The following is a 17,617-nucleotide window of genomic DNA, read 5'->3' as shown; positions in this document are numbered from 1 at the left end:
AGATTTACTCTGACATCTGCCTGAAGTACCTAATGCTATAAACAGACATAGGGATTCATTCATGGCTGTGTAATAGAGCCACAATTGCCATATTATATGAGATAGTAATTGCACATTAAGACTTTTTAAATGGCAAGCTTACGGCCCAACTAGTATTGATGTGTCATGACATGCCCATATCACAAGTGTTAATAACCTGGATAAAAGTGCAACATTACCAAACCCACTGTATTTCTATACACTCTATATAACATAGGTATACCTTACAGTATTATATTAGCAGTGTGTATAGGTCTATTTGGATATTGGCCTGGAATACTTTATATAATAAACAGACACAGTAAAAAGAAGTCCATGCCTGACAAAAATTTTGCATATTAAAACTTCACAAGTGTTAATAACCTGGATAAAAGTGCAACATTACCAAACCCACTGTATTTTTATACACTCTATGTAACACAAGTATATCTTACAGTGTTACATTAGCAGTGTGTATAGGTTTATTTGGACATCAGCCTGATATACTTTATGTAATAAACAGACACAGTAGAAAGTCCATGCCTGACAAAAAAAATTGTAACATTGGCTGCAACTGTTGCAGCTCTTTGAGATAGCAACAGAATAGTTACATGTGAGAGATATAAATAAGTTGCAATTGTTAAACTATATGAGACAGGAATTGGACATTAAAAATTGTAAGTAACAAGCCTGTAGCATGATCAGGATTAATGTGTCATAACATAGCTCTACCATAGGCGACAACAGCTTTGATAGAGGTGTGGTATTGCCAGGCTTATTGTATTTTGATCCAGCTCATGTAATACTGCTGATAAATAAAGCGGACACTATATTCCAGGTTATCTAGAACAATATGCTCATTTGACACTTTGGTATGAAATTAAGGTACAGATGTCTGATGATTCATTCTCTATACTATAGATCAGTGGTTCTCAAACTCGGTCCTCAGGACCCCACACGGTTCACGTTTTCCATTTCACCCGGCAGCTGCACTGTGTATCACCAACTGTCACATTTTAAAAATCTACAGGTGACCTGCAAAACATGAACCGTGTGGGGTCCTAAGGACCGAGTTTGAGAACCTGTGCTATAGATAATAGGGTGGAGAGTGTTCCAACTAACCCTTAGAGACAGTTAGAATACCAAAGAGGCATTATTGATGCAACTGTCTTGGTACAGAGATTTGGTATGAAGGGTAGGAAGATATATGCCCCACCAATATAAATATAATTACATTACTCACATATTTGGGGACATACTCTAATAGTGTCGGGGGTCATTTGACTCAATTACTATTGAAGAGAAAATAGCGCACCTACTGTGCATAGGATTGACACGACTGGTTCCATATATGTATGCACAATCATGAATATTGAATAAGAGTTCAACTGTATACTTCGATTAATTGTTAGATAACGAGATGTACCCTCCCATAAATTATAATTAATAGGGTATTTTAGCAAATAAAGGTACAACTTGAATAGTCAACAATTTGCGGTTGGTTTCAAGATACTTTTTGCACACACTTAAAATCACAAAAATATAATAAGTACACACAGGAGCAATTGATATTTATTATCTTTATTTAGTGTATTGTTTGTAAATATTGTCTTGCGATTTTTCACATTATCACATTATCAGGTATTTTAATTATATGAAATTAAAAGTTACATTTTAAATATACTTATCTTTTTCTCAACAAGTGCGCCAACAAAGAGACAATTCTTTCCTTTCTAGTACTTTTCTTCCATTTCATTGTCTGTGGCAGCACCCCCAAACAGCATTGCGAATTGATCCATAATACTAAAATTGGGGAACCATATCGGTTTACTATAAATATTATTAACAATTTGACAAAAGTCTAGTGCAGAGGATTCCCCTTTCCCTTTTCCCTCAAATCTATGCTCCTGCATAGCAAGCCTGCAGTTTCTAACTGTATGAAGCTACTACAAAACCATTGCAACTAGACAGATCTATGTAGGGGTCCAGCCACACACTTCATAGATCTGCTCAGTCCCTTTCAATGCTGATTATTTCTCTGACAATTAATTTGCAAGTGTCATATCCACGATTAGAACCTACAACCTATTACACTGGAAGCATGCACCTTACTGATGGAGATATTTGCTGTTGCATAGGAAGTATGAGAATTCTAACTATATGAAGTTACCTGTAATTGTCAGAGAAATAACTTCATATAGTTAGAATTCTCATGTTTCCTTTATAGGAGCAAATAGCTTCATCAGTAAGGTATCTGCTTCCAGTGTATCTATTATAAAGAGGGTGTGATTTGTAAGGTGCAGTGACTAGTGGGAAAGTCGGCTACGGAAGAGTTACTGGATGTTGTCAATTAACTTAATTGATTAATGTTGCTGAACTCACAGACCAGGAGGAGAGGTGCCCCCCTTCATAGCAGGAGCCCGGCGGCAGCTGACTCCGCTGCCTCCCAGAGTTCTGCCTCTGGGCTGAGCTCACTTCTTGTCTCTCCCTGACAGTCCCTGTATTTCCAACAGATCGCTTGGTGAGTTTTCTCTACACAAATGATTAGAATAATACAGATATTATATTTCTAAGTTTTAAATATCTTCTTTGTATTTTTCTAATAATTTTTATAGTCAAAACGCTAGAGTATACCGGAATACGACTGGTGAGGCTCTGCCTCCTCTACCTATCCTGAGTGCACGTCACAGGCCTTGACTGAGGCTCACTGAGCAGCCATTTCTTTCTGTCCCTGAAATGGGCTTTCCTGGATGTCAGCTGGTGGGCTACGTTGCAAATATACACAAGAGTTCCTTTTGTGAGAGTGTCCTGGGCGTGCAACCAGACTTCTCTGCTATAATGAGGCATGCATATAACTTGCTACTGAGAGTAAGAGTAATGCGTAGCCCCTTTGAAGTTTATAGGGCCGTCCAGTGCAGTGCAGCCTCCTAACTGTATCATTGTTTCCTATCATTGGTATAAGGTAATAGATCTGGCTTCCATGGCCATCTGCCTTTGTGACCACGCTGCATCCAACTTAGAGCATAGGGGGTCATTCCAAGTTGATCGCTCACTAGCAGCTTTTAGCAGCCGTGCAAACGCTATGCTGCCGCGCACTGGGAGTGTATTTTAGCTTAGCAGAAGTGCGAACGTTTTTATCGCAGAGCGCCTGCATTAAATGTTTGTGTAGTTTCAGAGTAGCTCAAAACCTACTCAGCGCTTGCGATCACTTCAGACTATTCAGTTCCGGATTTGACGTCACACACCCGCCCAGCGTTCGCCCAGCCATGCCTGCGTTTTCCCTGGCACGCCTGCGTTTTTCCGAACACTCCCTGAAAACGGTCAGTTGCCACCCAGAAACGCCCACTTCATGTCAATCACTCTGCGGCAACCAGTGCGACTGAAATGCATCGCTAGACCCTGTGCAAAACTACATCATTCGTTGTGCCCGTACATCGCGCGTGTGCATTGCGCCGCATGCGCAGAATTGCCATTTTTTTTGCCTGATCGCTGCGCTGCGAACAAATGCAGCTAGCGATCAACTCGGAATGACCACCATAGTTCTTTTAAAATAACTGTATTTGGTATATTTGTTATATTCAACCAATTTCTTACAGTCATATATACCTGATTATATTTTATATATTATAAGAACTACAGTAATAATGGGGTGGGGATTATTTTCTTCAAAATTCTTGTTTTTTTCCTAGACCATTATTTAAAGATAACTGCGGGAACCTTGATCGAGAGTCCAGGTTTTCCCACCTCTTCAGGCAAGAAAGCAGCAAGATTTCTACAGAAGACCTCATTAAACTGGTGTCAGAATACAGAAGGTTGGATTATGTAATCTGTCTATCGAGAATTTACATGAACTAATATGTGACTAAGGATTGTACTACTGTAAGCATGTGTTGGTGCTTCCCTATGCATTGTCACTGACGGTAATGTGACACTATCAGCCCTATAGCATCACTATCACATTGCAGGGCTATTGGTAATAATCTGATAACATACCAGTGAGAGCGATGTCATTTATTCCACTGTTAAGGACACTGTTACAATTCATAAATTAAAATGAACAGAACATTAAGAGGAAATAAATAGCAACAACTGCCAAGTTATTTTGGAAATAAATGCCTCAGAGATATATGGAACCTGCATCATCTGTAGAATCGATAGTAGTACATGAAGCTGATTTTTATAATGTCAGTGTTCCCTTAATTTCATCCCATTGATCCCTCCTTATCATGCCTGTGTTCCCTGCTTAGTACATTAGTTTTCCCTCCTTATATCGTCAGTATTTTCTCATGATATTATTCCATTCCAGGGTCCCCTTCTTACAACACCAGTGTGCACTCCTTATCATGCCACTGGTCTCTTCTTATCATGCTATTTTCCCCTCCTTATCATGCCAGTATTCCCTCCTTACAATGCCATTGTTTCCTCCATATAACGCCGCCAGTGTTCTCTCCTTAGAGCGCCAGTATCCTCCTTCTTATATAACGCCAGTATTCCCTCCTTATCACACCATTGTTTCCACCTTATTATGCCAGTATTCCCTCCTTACAATGCCATTGTTTCCTCCTCATTATATAACGCCGTCAGTGTTCTTTCCTTAGAGCGCCAGTGTCCTCCTTCCTATATAACGCCAGTATTCCCTCCTTATCACACCATTGTTTCTGCCTTATCATATAAACCTTATATATACCAAAGGTTTTAACAAAGTTCAGGAGGGAAACATTCTTCAAAGGAAGAGAAGTATTAGAACTCGAGGACATACACTAAAACTGGAGGGAGGCAGGTTCAGGGGAAATTTAAGGAAAAATTACTTCACAGAAAGGGTAGTGGATAAGTGGAATAGCCTCCCATCAGAGGTGGTAGAGGCTAAGACTGTAGAGCAATTTAAACATGCATGGGATAGGCATATGAATATCCTTACAAAGAATTAAGGTTCAAAAAGGGTTGAGATTGCCTAAAGGATAAAAAAAAGGGGCAGACTAGATGGGCCAAGTGGTTCTTATCTGCCGTCAAATTCTATGTTTCTATGTTTCTATCATGCCAGTATTCCCTCCTTACAATGCTATTTTTTCCTTATTATATAACGCCGCCAGTGTTCTATCCTTAGAGCTCCAGTGTCCTCCTTCTTATGTAACGCCAGTATTCCTTCCTTATCACACCATTGTTTCCGCCTTATCATGCCAGTATTCCCTCCTCACAATGCTATTGTTTCTTCATTATATAACACCGCCAGTGTTCTCTCCTTAGAGCGCCAGTGTCCTTCTTATATAACGCCAGTATTCCCTCCTTATCACACCATTGTTTCCGCCTTATCATGCCAGTATTCCCTCCTTATCACACCATTGTTTCATCATCATGCCAGTATTCCCTCCTCACAATGATATTGTTTCCTCATTATATAACGCCGCCAGTGTTCTCTCCTTAGAGCGCCAGTGTCCTCCTTCTTATATAACGCCAGTATTCCCTCCTTATCACACCATTGTTTCCGCCTTATCATGCCAGTATTCCCTCCTCACAATGATATTGTTTCCTCATTATATAACACCACCAGTGTTCTTTCCTTAGAGCGCCAGTGTCCTCCTCCTTATTTAATGCCATTATTCCCTCCTTATAATATCAACGTTCCCTCATTATAACAACAGTGTTCTCTGATTATATAATGTCAGTGCTCCTTTCCTTATAATACCATTATAAAACACAAGCCAAAACTGAAGTGAAGGTTTAATTATCAGGATGGTGACTTACAAGGAATACATGTATTTTGCAGAGAAAACACAAGGGATGCATTATATATATAGTAGAGATGTGCGGCAGCACTTTTTCGTGTTTTGTGTTTTGGTTCTAATTCCATTATCGTGTTTTGGTTTTGGCTTGGTTTTGCCAAAACCACCTTTCGTGGTTTGGTTTTGGATCTGGATGATTTTTGAAAAACAGCTAAAATCACAGAATTTGTGGGTAATTTTGCTCCTACGGTATTATTAACCTCAATAACAATCATTTCCACTCATTTCCAGTCTATTCTGAACACCTCACACCTCACAATATTGTTTTTAGGTCTAAAAGTTGCACCAACGTGGCTGTAATACTAAGCTAAGCGACACAAGTGTGCGGCACAAACAATTGGCCCATCTAGGAGTGGCACTGCAGTTACAGACAAGATGGCACTATTCAAAAACTAGTCCCCAAACAGCACATAATGCAAAGAAGAAAAAGAATTGCAATGAAGTAGTTATATGACTAAGCCAAGCGACACAAACACCTGGCCCATCTAGGAGTGGCACTGCAGTGGCAGACAGGAGGGCAGATATAAAAAAAAAAAGGCCCCAAACAGCACATCATGCAAAGAAGAAAAAGAATTGCAATGAGGTAGTTGTATGACTAAGCCAAGCGACACACACAATTGGCCCATCTAGGAGTGGCACTGCAGTGGCAGACAGGAGGGCAGATATATAAAAAAAGGCCCCTAACAGCACATGATGCAAAGAAGAAAAAAAGGTGCACCGAGGTTGCTGTATGACTAAACTAAGCGACACAACCACCTGGCCCATCTAGTAGTGTCACGCTGTGGCTGAATGTTGAGAGTGGGCCGCAATTGTTCGGTCCACTGACAGCATCTCCAGCACGCTCCAGTCACTTTTAAAAGAATTCTGCAATTGGTGGACTTATACGGCAGTATACCCAGGACTAATACAGCAGTACTCCTGGACTCATACGGCAGTGTCACACAGGATGGCACTTTTCAAAAACTAGGCCCCAAACAGCACCTCATGCAAAGATGTCGAAGAGGTGCAATGAGGTAGCTGTATGACTAAGCCAAGTGACACAAACAATTCCAACTGGAATTATACGTCCAAATCACTGGAATTATACGTCCAAATCACTGGAATTAATTGGCAAGATCACTGGAATTAATAATTATAAATCACTGAAATTAATTGGCAAAATCACTGTAATTATACGTCCAAAACACTGGAATTAAATGGCAAAATCTCGCTATCGCCTGCCTAGTGAAGTGGAATCTAGATGGGATCTGGTACTAGGGACACAATACCTCCATCAATTGTCTAAATCTCACTGCACTAATGGAGGATACCAGATGCACGTCTAACACCAACATAAGTGTCAAGTTATGAACATAGGCCAGGGCCTCAGCCGTTCCTTGCCACTTCGTGTCGTAAATGGCATATTGGCAAGTTTACGTTTCTCCCAGGACCATTTAAATTTCTTTTTTGGGTCTTTTTACTGAACTTTGACTTTGTGGATTTTACATACCCTCTACTATCACATTGGGCATCGGCCTTGGCAGATAACGTTGATGGCATTTCATCGTCTATGTCATGGCTAGTGGCAGCAGCTTCGGCACTATGAGGAAGTGGTTTCTTGATCTTTCCCTATTTTATCCTCCAAATTTTTGTTCTCCATTATTTTTTTGGAGTTATATAACACAATATGCGGCACAGGAATGACTGATGGCTGATGACCAAGACACTACCACTGGTCTGATGCAGCACAACACGTTGTTGTTATAATTATTATACTGCAGCAGTGGACATATAGCAGCAGCGTATATCGTCACTGGAATTACTGATGACACAGGACACTACCACTGGTCTGATGCAGCCCAACAGGTTGTTATAATTGTTATACTGCAGCAGTGGATATATAGCAGCAGTGTATATCGTCACTGGAATTACTGATGACACAGGACACTACCACTGGTATGCACAACACAGCACCACTTTATACAGCTACACTGGATATATGGAAGCAGAGAACACCAACACTGTGAATGGCTGGACTGATACAGCACAATACACTGACTACACTGGACTGGTATGCACAACACAGCACCACTTTACAGCTACACTGGATATATGGCAGCAGAGAACACCAACACTGTGACTGGCTGGACTGATACAGCACAATACACTGACTACATTGGACTGGTCTGCACAACACAGCACCACTTTACAGCTACACTGGATATATGGCAGCACAGAACACCAACACTGTGAATGCCTGGACTGATGCAGCACAATACACTGAGTGACTACACTGGACTGGACTGAGCAGCACAACACTTGCCACCCCACTTTCCCGCCCCAACACACAGACACTGAACACTGAGAACACATCCTCTCTAAACACTCTCCGAGACTGGAGTGAAAATGGCGGGGACGCGCGGCTCCTTATATGGAATCCAAATCCCGTGAAAATCCGACAGCGGGGTGATGACGTTTTGCCGCGTTCGGGTTTCCGAGTCAGGCGGGAAAACCCGAGCCGGGCTCGGAACCGGGTTCAGAGCGTGAAGTACGGTACGGTTCGTTTCTCTGAGAACAGAACCCGCTCATTTCTAATATATAGTAATACTTTCTGGATAACATTAAAAGGCAGCTACCTAAAAGTAAAGCAAATTAATTTTCTAATGGGATTGCTAAAGATTACTGTGAAATAACCTAATAAAGGGACTAATGTTATTTATGCAAAAAACATAGAGGGTCATTCAGACCTGATCGCTCGCTTGCGTTTTTTGCAGCACTGCGATCAGGTCATAACTGCGCATGCGTATGCACCGCAATGCGCAGGCACATTGCACAGGTACAAAGCGGATCGTTGCTGTGCGATTGGTTTTGCGAAGAATCCATTCGCACAGCCGATTGCAAGGAGATTGACAGGAAGAAGGCATTTGTGGGTGGCAACTGACCGTTTTCAGGGAGTGGTTGGAAAAACGCTGACGTCAATTTCCGGCCCCGGACAGGCTGAAGTCATTGCAGCGGCTGAGTAAGTTCTGACCAACTCAGAAACTGCACAAAGTTTTTTTATACCATTCGGCTGCACATGCGATCGCACACTTGCACAGCTAAAGCACACTCCCCGGGGAGCAGTGACTATGCTTAGGCAGGACTGGAAAAACCAGCTAGCGAGTGATCAGGTCTGAATGATCCCCATAGATGTAAATTGCATCCTAAAAAATCTAAGTATTTTACATACTGTAACTTGCAGAGCTGCTGGTTTCTTAACACACTGTACCTGCAAACTAGCATAAAATATACACTTGTGTGTAACTTATGCTTAAAGTATATGTTACACCTATAGCGTATGATAGAGTTTAAGCGTATCATGTGGTAGGGACAACCAGAGATCATGAATGAATGAATGACTTCAAAGTAAAGGGCTGATTTATCAGAGCTTGGAGAGAGATAAAGTGGAGAGAGATAAGTACCAACTAATCAGCTCCTAATTGTCATTTTTCAAACAGCCTGTAACATGACAGTTAGGAACTGAAGTGCTGATTCTTTATCTATCTCCTCTTTATCCTTCCAAACTGATAAATCTGGACATAAATGTTCTGGGTAAGCTGTTTCTCCTTCGTGTGTAAAATTATGTTTATTTCTGCTATTTTTATGGTCAATGTCTATATTTATTTATTTTCAGGGCAGAGAAGATTAGCAAAATCCAAATTATTCCAGGAAGTCTGGAAGTATCAGTAGACACTGTACCCATGGAACATTCAAGTAGGATATTTTTTTTTTTACTTTTCTATGTCAAGCCTAGTTACTTACTGCTTAACATGTATTTAAAAGCCATTTTAAGTACACTGCGTATAGCATGTCTGAGAATAGATCCTATTCTATTGGCACCATACCCACTCACATTATTATTTTTAATCATTTGGATGTGTTGCGATTTTCTAAAAGCGTCTTGTTCTGTTCAATGCATTTGTGGCAAAGGAAATGCGTTAGTAACCCTAAAGTGAACTCCAGTGATCTTAGTATACTAGTAAAAAGTTAAAACACACATTAAACGTTTGTCTTTGCATTTTGCTGTTTGTTTGTTTTTTGTTACAATTGCTATGGCCCTCTTTCCGAGTTGATCGCTCGCTAGCTGCTTTTAGCAGCAGTGCACACGCTAGGCCGCCGCCCTCTGGGAGTGTATCTTAGCTTAGCAGAAGTGCGAACGAAAGGTTAGCAGAACTACGCGTAAAAATTTTCATGCAGTTTCTGAGCAGCTCGAAACTTACTCCTACCTTGCGATCACCTCAGTCAGTTTAGTTCCTGCTTTGACGACACAAACACGCCCTGCGTTCGGCCAGCCACTCCCCCATTTCCCCAGGCACGCCTGCGTTTTTACCTGACACGCCTGCGTTTTTTAGCCCACTCCCGGAAAACGGTCAGTTACCACCCAGAAACATCCACTTCCAGTCAATCAGTCACCGATCAACACAGCGACAGAAAAGCGTCGCTCGGCCTTGTGTAAAACTGCATAGTTTTGTGTGAAAATACTTCGCGTGTGCGTACTGCGTCCCGTACGCATGCGCAGAAATGCCGCTTTTTCACCTAATTGCCGCGCTGCGACCGAAAGCAGCTAGCGATCAACTCGGAATGAGGGCCTATATCAGAATTGATTGTATTATTTTTGTGACAAATATGCCTTTCCTAGTTACTTGTACCTATCTCCTATTTGAAACTTGACTATAACACAAGTGTTAATAGCATCTCGGAAAAAAAAATTGTCTTGTACTTTCTCGGTTACTGAAGGTGTTTAACCCCTTAGTTGCCAGAGGTGTTTCATGTCTCAACAAGCTAGGTCTAGTATTTGAACCTTTTTAACCAGCGAATACCCTGAGGAATGGGCACTCCTATGACAAGTGCTGGCAGATTAGATATGAATAGGTCAGTCAGTAGCTGGCATGCTGTCATGAGATCCATGGTAAAAATGGAAATATTGGGGGTGTTGTGAGAGGTGGGGCGGCGGGGGCGTTTGGTGCCTGCTGCCGTGCAGGTGTAGACTCGGTACTCACCAGGCGCCGCTCTCTCTCACCTTCAGGTACCGGAACCTTCAACGGACCTGGAAATCTTCACTCGGATCCGGACACGGCGATTCCCTCTCGGAGCTGACCGACGACCGAGCTGAGGAGAGAATGGTTTACATTAAAGGGGGTATCGACCCTTCTTCCACTGGAACAGGGGATACCCCAGGGGTGACCACGACCTTCACCGGTTGGGTGAATGGTCATCACCGGCACAAAGCCTCAGCCACCCAGATTTCACACACTCGCGCTCTCGCACGTAGTGTGATGAAAAGGATTCTCACGTCCGTGAGCAATCCCGACTCCGGCGCTCGGGGACAGACAAGGGACAAACGTACACGGATGCTACTCACCGTCACAAGTCTTGCACTCCGATCTTCTCCACTTACAGGTCCCTGTAAGGAGGCAAAGAGAAACAGCCGTGCAGGGCCTAACTCTACCCTAGTGTCACACCCTATACTAACTTCAACGGCAGAGCCCTCAAACTAGCTCTGTGGGTGTGGTGCAACAAAACTATGCAAACACAGACAATTTGCCCTGCACAGTAACAACATACATCACAATATCGGAATGCAAGATCACACGGTGTTGTCCCTTTAAATCCCTACCTGCCGCTGGAAGGGGGTGGGCACCGCACGGCCTACCCACCTCCTGTGCCTTCCCTTGTACGGGCCTCAGGCCTGACTGCCTAAATACCCCAGGGTGGCCCGAGCCTAGTGCCCAGTGCCACCTTTATTCACCTTGGGGGAGTACTTACTCGCTGGGCCTAGCGCCCCCTAACTGCACACAGGCCGGAGGCCTGACTTCGCCCACGGGCCTAGCGCCCGCCTAACTTGCTGCCCGTTGGGTGACCTGGGCCTTGTGCCCAGGGTCACCTTATCTGTACCTACTTGGCCAAAATACACTAGGGCCTAATGCCCTCTAACGCCGCACAGGCCTATCGCCTGATATGCCCCCGGGCCTAGTGCCCGCCTAACTGGTGCCCGTTGGGAGAGGGTGGCTTGGGCCTAATGCCCAAACCACCTAATCCGAAAATGGCCCCCGAACTCCTAGCTGCGCCACAGGCCTAGTGCCTGAATTGTGCCCTCGGGCCTAATGCCCGTCCCTGGTGGTCGAGGGAGGAAAAGGGAGGGGGTGAAGTTGCCTCTCTGAGGCCTCACCTGCTCCAGGGATCTTCGGTGCCCTCTTCGGCCGCTGGCCTGTCCTGGCCAGCGGCGCCGCCGTCGCATCGCCGCGTCCAGCCGCCGCTGGACATCTTCTTTCCCAGGGCTGGAGTCTTCAGGCCTCTTCCGCGGCCACCCGAGCTCCGTCTTCTTTCTCGTGCCGCCGGGATCTTCTGCGCTCCGGCGCGCCGACGACCGTCCTCACTGCTCCCGCCCGTCCTCTTCTTTCTTCTCCGCGCTCTTCCGCGCGCGCGGTCTCTTCGGCTCCCGCCCGGCGTCTGACGTCAGACGACAGGGGCGGGGCCTATGACGCGGCGAGCGCAGATTGGCTCGCCGCGTCCCTCTCTGACTGGCTGCCGCTCCGGGAGCCGCGATTGGCTCCCAGAGGGCGCCAACATTTGAATCCTCCAGCAGCCTCCTGTCCGTGGCAGGGAAAAGGGTAATCCCTGCACCGGACACCCGCCGCCACGCACCCAGCGCTGGGGACAGACAAGCTGCCCCAGCGCTGCCCCCAGCTAGGGACAGCAACACAGATGTGCCCACAGGGCACATCTTTACATTTCCCCCCCCTTTTTCCTTTGTAGTCCCTACAAAGTTCCTCACGACGTCCATTGTCCGCGGGTCAGGGAATTCCGAGGTCCCTCCGGCGAGGTTGTGTTCGAGGGCCCAGCCTGGACCGGCCGTGACCCCACACCCTTCCTCCTCCAGCTCCGGGTTCCTCTTACGTCCGGACCTCCATCGGCGGATCCTCTGGGGGAGTGGCATCTCCTCACGGTCGCTCGACGTTGGCCACCAAGGGGAATCTTCTTCCACGGGGACAACAGTCACCCACTCGTGACCTTTGATATCGTCTGTGGCTTCGTCCCTGTCTTCCGGGTGTGGTATCGACCACCACCCAACAGTGGAATCCTCCGGGGCATCCGTTTCCTCCCGGGCAACAGCCACCACATGTCGAATTTCCTCGTGGGGCATCTCCAAAGGTCCTGTGTCTTCCTCTGGAACGGGTCCTCCCACGGCATCGCGATCCTCTCCCCGTACGTCCGTCCAACTCGGTACTTCCAGCAGGTATTGCTCCAGGACTATCTCCTCCTCTTCATGGAGGGCATTCAACTGGGAGCACGACTCCACCCGATCCTGCCAGTCACTCTCGTCGGCGCTTCCGATGCCAGAGTCGTCCTCCATCTGTTCTGGGAGGGATTCGTCGGCGGACAGCTCACCGTAGTCCGAGTCTTCCTCCGATATCTGGACTGGGGTATTATTTTCCTCCTCAGCGTACTTAGTCCTTTCCGCTGGCACCTCTGTTTCCTCAGCGTACTCCTTCGCTTCCGCTGGCATCTCTTGGTACCCAGGACACTCCTGTTCCGCACGTCCTGGTCGTGGACGGTTCCATCGCGGGGAGATTCCGGACGTCTCAGTCACTGGGTCTTCACGCTTTTCTTCGCAGCGTGGTCTCTTCACCTCCCAGTCGTCCACCTCCGCCTCATGCGGGAAAGGATTCTGCCTTACTGGGGTCACTTTCCTGGGACAGAGTAGGTCCGCGGCATCTTCCCAGGGGCACTCACTGGCCGCATGTCCTGGTCGCCGACACTTCCAACAAGGGAGGGCCACTGCCACATTCTCCAAGACGGGTTCCTGGTCCACCTCCTTCACTGGGGAATCTTCACCCGTTGGTTCCGGCTCAGAGGAAATGGGCACCTGCGAACTAACTTCAAGCAAGGCCTTCCGCTCCATTTCCCTGGTTTCCTCCTCCCATCTCTGGGCGCGACCATCCGCAATCATCCGGTCTTCATCCCACGGACAATCGGGAAGCGCATGTCCTCTCGCCTCGCAGAGCGCACACACAGGCTCTGCAGCCACCCGGTCCCAAAGCTGCTGACGAGACTCCGTCATCTGCTCCACCGTGGCCTCGTAGTCCGTCATGTCTTCCGTCCATGGACATTCCAGGAGCCGATGTCGGGGATCTCCACAGCTTTCACACCGGGAATCAACCTCGTCTTCGCTCAACTCTTCGTCCCAAGGACAACTGTTGTGCTCATGCCCGTAGTTTCCGCAGAGCAAACATCTGGACTCCTTCTTCGCTTGGCCCTTCTGACGTCTTCGGTCCGCTTCCTGGATCACCTTCTTTGGGGACGTCTCTCGCCAAGTACACTCGCCGGCAAAGTGCCCTGTTTGCCGACATTTCTTGCAGGGCGTCACAGCGGCCTTCTTGCGCCCCTTCTCCCGGCGCTCTTCCTTTCCACGCTGGACCGACCGCTGCACCATCTTCAGGATGTCTGCCCCAGACACCGTCACCCAGTCGCTCTGGTCCGCACACATCCGGGGGTGAGTCTTCTCCGGAGCCGTCCGCAGGGAGGTCTTCTTGGTGGCGTTCCACATCGTGTCCGTGATCCGGTCTCTTTGATCCTGACGACTACGCCAAGTAGGTAGAGAGGTGGGGCGGCGGGGGCGTGTGGTGCCTGCTGTGTAGGTGTAGACTCGGTACTCACCAGGCGCCGCTCTCTCTCACCTTCAGGTACCGGAACCTTCAACGGACCTGGAAATCTTCACTCTGATCCGGACACGGCGATTCCCTCTCGGAGCTGACCGACGACCGAGCTGAGGAGAGAATGGTTTACATTAAAGGGGGTATCGACCCTTCTTCCACTGGAACAGGGGATACCCCAGGGGTGACCGCGACCTTCACCGGTTGGGTGAATGGTCATCACCGGCACAAAGCCTCAGCCACCCAGATTTCACACACTCGCGCTCTCGCACGTAGTGTGATGAAAAGGATTCTCACGTCCGTGAGCAATCCCGACTCCGGCGCTCGGGGACAGACAAGGGACAAACGTACACGGATGCTACTCACCGTCACAAGTCTTGCACTCCGATCTTCTCCACTTACAGGTCCCTGTAAGGAGGCAAAGAGAAACAGCCGTGCAGGGCCTAACTCTACCCTAGTGTCACACCCTATACTAACTTCAACGGCAGAGCCCTCAAACTAGCACTGTGGGTGTGGTGCAACAAAACTATGCAAACACAGACAATTTGCCCTGCACGGTAACAACATACATCACAATATCGGAATGCAAGATCACACGGTGTTGTCCCTTTAAATCCCTACCTGCCGCTGGAAGGGGGTGGGCACCGCACGGCCTACCCACCTCCTGTGCCTTCCCTTGTACGGGCCTCAGGCCTGACTGCCTAAATACCCCAGGGTGGCCCGAGCCTAGTGCCCAGTGCCACCTTTATTCACCTTGGGGGAGTACTTACTCGCTGGGCCTAGCGCCCCCTAACTGCACACAGGCCGGAGGCCTGACTTCGCCCACGGGCCTAGCGCCCGCCTAACTTGCTGCCCGTTGGGTGACCTGGGACTTGTGCCCAGGGTCACCTTATCTGTACCTACTTGGCCAAAATACACTAGGGCCTAATGCCCTCTAACGCCGCACAGGCCTATCGCCTGATATGCCCCCGGGCCTAGTGCCCGCCTAACTGGTGCCCGTTGGGAGAGGGTGGCTTGGGCCTAATGCCCAAACCACCTAATCCGAAAATGGCCCCCGAACTCCTAGCTGCGCCACAGGCCTAGTGCCTGAATTGTGCCCTCGGGCCTAATGCCCGTCCCTGGTGGTCGAGGGAGGAAAAGGGAGGGGGTGAAGTTGCCTCTCTGAGGCCTCACCTGCTCCAGGGATCTTCGGTGCCCTCTTCGGCCGCTGGCCCGTCCTGGCCAGCGGCGCCGCCGTCGCATCGCCGCGTCCAGCCGCCGCTGGACATCTTCTTTCCCAGGGCTGGAGTCTTCAGGCCTCTTCCGCGGCCACCCGAGCTCCGTCTTCTTTCTCGCGCCGCCGGGATCTTCTGCGCTCCGGCGCGCCGACGACCGTCCTCGCTGCTCCCGCCCATCCTCTTCTTTCTTCTCCGCGCTCTTCCGCGCGCGCGGTCTCTTCGGCTCCCGCCCGGCGTCTGACGTCAGATGACGGGGGCGGGGCCTATGACGCGGCGAGCGCCGATTGGCTCGCCGCGTCCCTCTCTGACTGGCTGCCGCTCCAGGAGCCGCGATTGGCTCCCGGAGGGCGCCAACATTTGAATCCTCCAGCAGCCTCCTGTCCGGTGCAGGGAAAAGGGTAATCCCTGCACCGGACACCCGCCGCCACGCACCCAGCGCTGGGGACAGACAAGCTGCCCCAGCGCTGCCCCCAGCTAGGGACAGCAACACAGATGTGCCCACAGGGCACATCTTTACAGTGTGGCTTGGGCAGGATGGTGACGACATGCTGATTTTGGAAGTTGCTCATATCCTGATTAAATATGTTGCTTACACACCAATCACCTCACTGGATATACGGTGATACAGACAGATCAGAATAAAACACCTACTAGGGAGATCTTTCAGATGTCGCTAGCTCCTGTCACAGCAGGCAAAATGGTGCTAAGTATCCTGGAAAGCATGGAATATCACTGCAACACTGGAGTACATGCTTCCCCTCAAACTCAGTGTTGTACATTCCTATTGATTGGGTGCTAGAGGTGGACATGGCAATTAACATATCAAGGCAATAACCACAGGCAGCAATCTGCAGACTATCTCGCAAAAGGCTGAACAAATATTTGAAGACAAAATGACAGTTCTGCGGTCTGGCCACTGGCTCACAGTGTGAACCAACATGTCAAATCCATGGTTCAGCAGAAAGCAGCCATTAATCAGCAAACTGCAATGCCAATGAGACGAGAAAGAAACTACAATCATTTCAATAACGTAAGAGTGAAGGACTTTTCAGTGATAGCCAATGTCTATTATTAGTGATATTGTTGTCTTTCATCTGTATGGCACAACAAGGATAACACAATGGATGGAATACACAGCAACATTATGTTGTACGTGGGTTATCAGCAAGACAATCACAGACAATCTACCAGCTTTATAAGTATACATAATTATAATGCACATATTGCCTAACTATGGGCCTAATTCATAACTGATCGCTGGGCAGCGATTTTTGCACTGCTGCGATCAGATAGTCGCTGCCTACAGGGGGAGTGTATTTTAGCTGTGCAAGTGTGCGAACGCATGTGTAGCAGAGCTGTACAAACAGATTTTGTGCAGTCTCTGCGCAGCCCAGGACTTACTCAGCCGCTGCGATCACATCAGTCTGTCCGGGACTGGAATTGACGTCAGGAACCCTCCCTGCTAATGCATGGACACGCCCGCGTTTTTCCAACCACTCCCTGAAAATGGTCAGTTGACACCCACAACCCCCCTCTTCCTGTCAATCTCCTTGCGATCGCCCCTGAGAATGGATGCATCGCACAAACCCATCGCTGAGCGGCGATCCACTTTGTACCCCTGCAATGCGCCTGCACATTGTGGTGCATACGTATGCGCAGTTTGTGCCTGATCGCCTGCTGTGCAAAAACGCACAGCAGCAATCAGGTCTGAATTACCCCCTATGTGTAGACGACAGAGGGAGAAAGGACTCTTATCGCAAGAGCTTACATTCTAGAGGGAGAGGGGGGCAGAGTATAGCATTGCAGAACATGGAGGCTTTATCAGGAGGAGTGATGTGTCTTGAGGGTATGTTTGAACGCTGGGAGGCTTGGTGTGTATCGGATATACTAAAAGCATAACACAACATTTTATTTTAATGGAATCTCCACC

General features: G+C 47.7%; 1 protein-coding gene across 7 annotated transcripts in view; it reads left to right on the top strand.

Annotated features, from left to right (window-relative positions):
- DOCK10 (dedicator of cytokinesis 10) overlaps positions 1-17,617 on the top strand; it is a 691,954-nt gene that overhangs the window by 417,511 nt on the left and 256,826 nt on the right. For all 7 annotated transcript variants that reach the window (XM_063916012.1, XM_063916009.1, XM_063916010.1 and 4 more), the window contains exons 15-16: positions 3,708-3,830; positions 9,451-9,530. In XM_063916012.1, coding sequence (XP_063772082.1) covers positions 3,708-3,830; positions 9,451-9,530 — 203 coding nt within the window. The remainder of the gene's footprint in view (positions 1-3,707; positions 3,831-9,450; positions 9,531-17,617) is intronic.

The sequence above is a fragment of the Pseudophryne corroboree genome, chromosome 4, assembly GCF_028390025.1.
Source record: "Pseudophryne corroboree isolate aPseCor3 chromosome 4, aPseCor3.hap2, whole genome shotgun sequence".
Taxonomy (NCBI): Eukaryota; Metazoa; Chordata; class Amphibia; order Anura; family Myobatrachidae; genus Pseudophryne; species Pseudophryne corroboree.
Note: the sequence above shows the minus strand (reverse complement) of the source record. Positions and strands in the feature narration are given on the sequence as shown.